This window comes from Dipodomys ordii, unplaced genomic scaffold (assembly GCF_000151885.1).
Source record: "Dipodomys ordii isolate 6190 unplaced genomic scaffold, Dord_2.0 Scaffold79, whole genome shotgun sequence".
NCBI classification, from domain to species: Eukaryota; Metazoa; Chordata; class Mammalia; order Rodentia; family Heteromyidae; genus Dipodomys; species Dipodomys ordii.
The window spans coordinates 2289433-2292473 of record NW_012267295.1 but is presented as its reverse complement, the minus strand read 5'-3'; the positions used below and the strand labels follow the sequence as shown (position 1 = coordinate 2292473).

Sequence of the window (3041 nt, the reverse complement as noted above, 5' to 3'; positions counted from 1 at the left end):
GTGTGGGGCTTGAACTCAGGGCCTGGGTGCTGTCCCTGGGCTTTTTTTTCCCCCTCAAGGCTAGTGTTCTACTACTCTGAGCCACAGCTCTACATCTGGTTGGGGGGTGGTTAACTAGAGATAAAAGTCCCATGGATTTCCTGCTTAGATTGGCTTCAAACTATGATCCTCAGATCTCAGCCTCCTGAGTATGAGCCACTAGCACCTGGGCTTCTAACTTTTTCTGTCCAATCCCAGCCCATGTTACCTAACATTTGTGTCCACTTGAGAGCAAAGTCCATGTTTCATCCATTCTAGTTCAATGTCTGAATCCAGAACAGAGCCCTGTGCTGAATGAAGCTCAAGATTTGGTTAATGGCTTCTACAACTGAGCACAATGCTTGGCACTCAGCAAATAGCTATTGAGTGATTAAATGTTTAAATGAGATGAACACTTTCTATGGTCTGCTTTCTAACATTTTCAAAAGAAGCAGTATAACACATGAGTAGAAGGCAAGCTCTGGAGTCAGATGGTCTGGGTTTGAATTCTGACTCTTGTACTTCCACCAGAACTGTACCACCCTCTCCCTCCTCCACCCCCAGGGTGGAGGAAAATCTTAGAAAATGTACTGGAAAATCTTAGAAGCATTCTCTGTTGGTCACTTTCTGCCAGTCAGACATAAGTACCAGTTAAATATGATATGTAATCTCATTTAACCCCTGCCACAACCTGGGAGGTCAGGGGACGCCTACCTCATGATCTCACTTTCCAGATGAAAGGCTGAATCCATGAACATCTGGTGGAGGTGTGCTTGCTAACCATAACCCATTTCTCTTCTCCCTGTCCTCCCTGTCCATCTTTCAGGGTCCACTCAAAATCCCTTCTGCTAGGCAAAGCCCTGCTTAGCCACATCCCACTGGGCAGATGAATTGTTTTTTCAAACCTCCCAGTCCCCACAGCTTTCTGCAATTACTTTTCTCTTGGCCTTCATTCATCTATTTAAGAAGTATGTACCAAGCATGAATTGTGTGGCACTCACATAGTAGTAGGATCATGTAAATATTGAGTCCCACACATCAGACTGCCTGATTCCTCCTGCCTTAGCCTCTAGGTTGCTGGGATTATAGGTGTGTGTCATGACACCCAGCTTCACTTCATGTATTTAAAATACCCTGAAGACACTCGTGTTATCTTGGGTTAGCCTTGATTGTCCCTCTCTCCCACTGCCCTGAGCTCCTCTGTGTCTCCAGGGCTTCCAATCATTAGAAAACAAGTTTGATGCTCTCTTATCTAAAGATGGAAAGTGCATAAAGTGTTACCAGGAGAGAAGCCTTCCCGTTCCCATGAGTGGTAAAGAAAAAGTGAGGTGACAGGCTCTTTACACCAACCATCTTTACACCAACTGTCTTTGGGATCACTTAGGGCACCAAAGCTAACTACTGGCCACCAAGTTTGCAGATGTTGGGAAATATAGTCTTCAGGGGCTGGGAAGGTAGCTCAGTGGTAGAGCGCTTGCCTTGCATGCTCGAGGCCCTGGGTTCAATTCCTCAGTACCACATAAGCAAAAAGAAAAAAGCTGGAAGTGGCGCTGTGGCTCAAGTGGTAGAGCACTAGCTTTGAGCTGAAGAGCTGAGGGACAGCGCCCAGGCCCCCCCCAAAAAAGAAATATAGTCTTCATTTTTCCTAGCCCATGAAAGGTCTGCCTAAGAAGTGATAATGTAGCTCAGTGGTACAGCCACTTGCCTAGCATGTACAGAACCTTTGGGCTCCATCCCCAGCAGTGAGGAAAAATAAAATAAAATAAAAAGGAATGCTTAGAACTTGTCATTGAATACATCCCTCATCCTGAAAACTAGGTTCCCAGTACCCTTGTATCATTTCCCAAGAAAAGGAGAAAGGGCGAAGGTGACCAGGATGGAGAAGGAAGTCCTCTTAGACACAGCCTCGTTGTCCCCATTCTCAAGCTCTCCTTTCACTCTTAGAAAAGCACTTGTTTCTAGGCCTCAATTTCCTCATTTGTAAAATGAGGGGGTTGGACCAGTTTCTAAAGCTCCTTCCAGCTCTAAGCTGCTGTGCTATAAAATGAGAGAAATGTGAACCCTTTGGTTGCTATGATCTGAAAATATTTTGAACGTGGAGAATCAAAATTGTACAGCAGCGCAGGAACAAAATAATATGTTAATGACTAAAGATTGTATTCAGTCCAATGGGAAACGGCAGAGCTCCCGGCAGTGAATGTGAGTGTGTGTGTGTGTGTGTGTGTGTGTGCGCGCGCGCGCGCGCGCGCGCACACGCGTGTCTGTGCTCGGCTTCCTTCCTGGAGCTCAAGCATATATTCTGAATCACTAATATAGTAATCAAGGCCTCTGGCAGCCTCTTTTGCCCACTCATAGAAACATACGCACACTCCCCTTCAAATTAAACAAGTGGGGTGTCCGGGAGGGGGAAATTCCACCGCAGCCTGCTTGCATCCTTTCTGTTGGGGTGTTGGTTTGTTTTTAAAGAAGTTTTTGCCAGGAGGTGTTGGGTTGACAGTCCCTCCCCTTCCTCCCCCCCCCACCCCCAGGCCTCAGATCTCAGAATTGGGGCGGGATGATGGTGTGTGTGGGGGGGAGCTAAGGATTCCATTAGCATCCAGCTTTCCCTCACCCTCCACAGCCCCCACCACCCCGGCCGGCGGGGGAGTGGGGGGGAGCCGACCCTCCCCGTGAGAGGGGTTCGAATGGTTGCCCCTGAGACGCCCCCGCCGGAACACACGCTCCGGGCCCTACCTGGAGGAGGGGACGGGGCGAGCGTGCACCTGCCGCTCACCTGTCACACACCTGGGTGCGGGTCTGGCCGCGGGAAGAAGGTTCGGTTAGCTCACTGGCTTGTCCCTCTTCGAAGGGGCGGACCGGGGCGGGCGGACAGGCCCGAGCTAAAGATCCGGCTCCAAGTCGCTTTCCCCTCAGCTCCGGGAGTCCCTGAGGCGGGCGGGGCGTCTCCGGCACGGGCCGGGGCGCGCCCACGAGGAAGCCCCGAGGTCCCGGGAGACTCAAGCGCAGCGGCCCCGCCCCGCCCG

The 3041-nt window shown here is 50.3% G+C and overlaps 1 protein-coding gene across 1 annotated transcript in view; it reads left to right on the top strand.

Annotated features, from left to right (window-relative positions):
• Window positions 1-2702: 2702 nt before the first annotated feature.
• Fam83f (family with sequence similarity 83, member F) overlaps window positions 2703-3041 on the top strand; it is a 30360-nt gene continuing 30021 nt past the window's right edge. Inside the window, exon 1 of the mRNA XM_013024784.1 lies at window positions 2703-2831. Within this exon, the coding sequence (XP_012880238.1) occupies window positions 2703-2831 (129 nt within the window). The remainder of the gene's footprint in view (window positions 2832-3041) is intronic.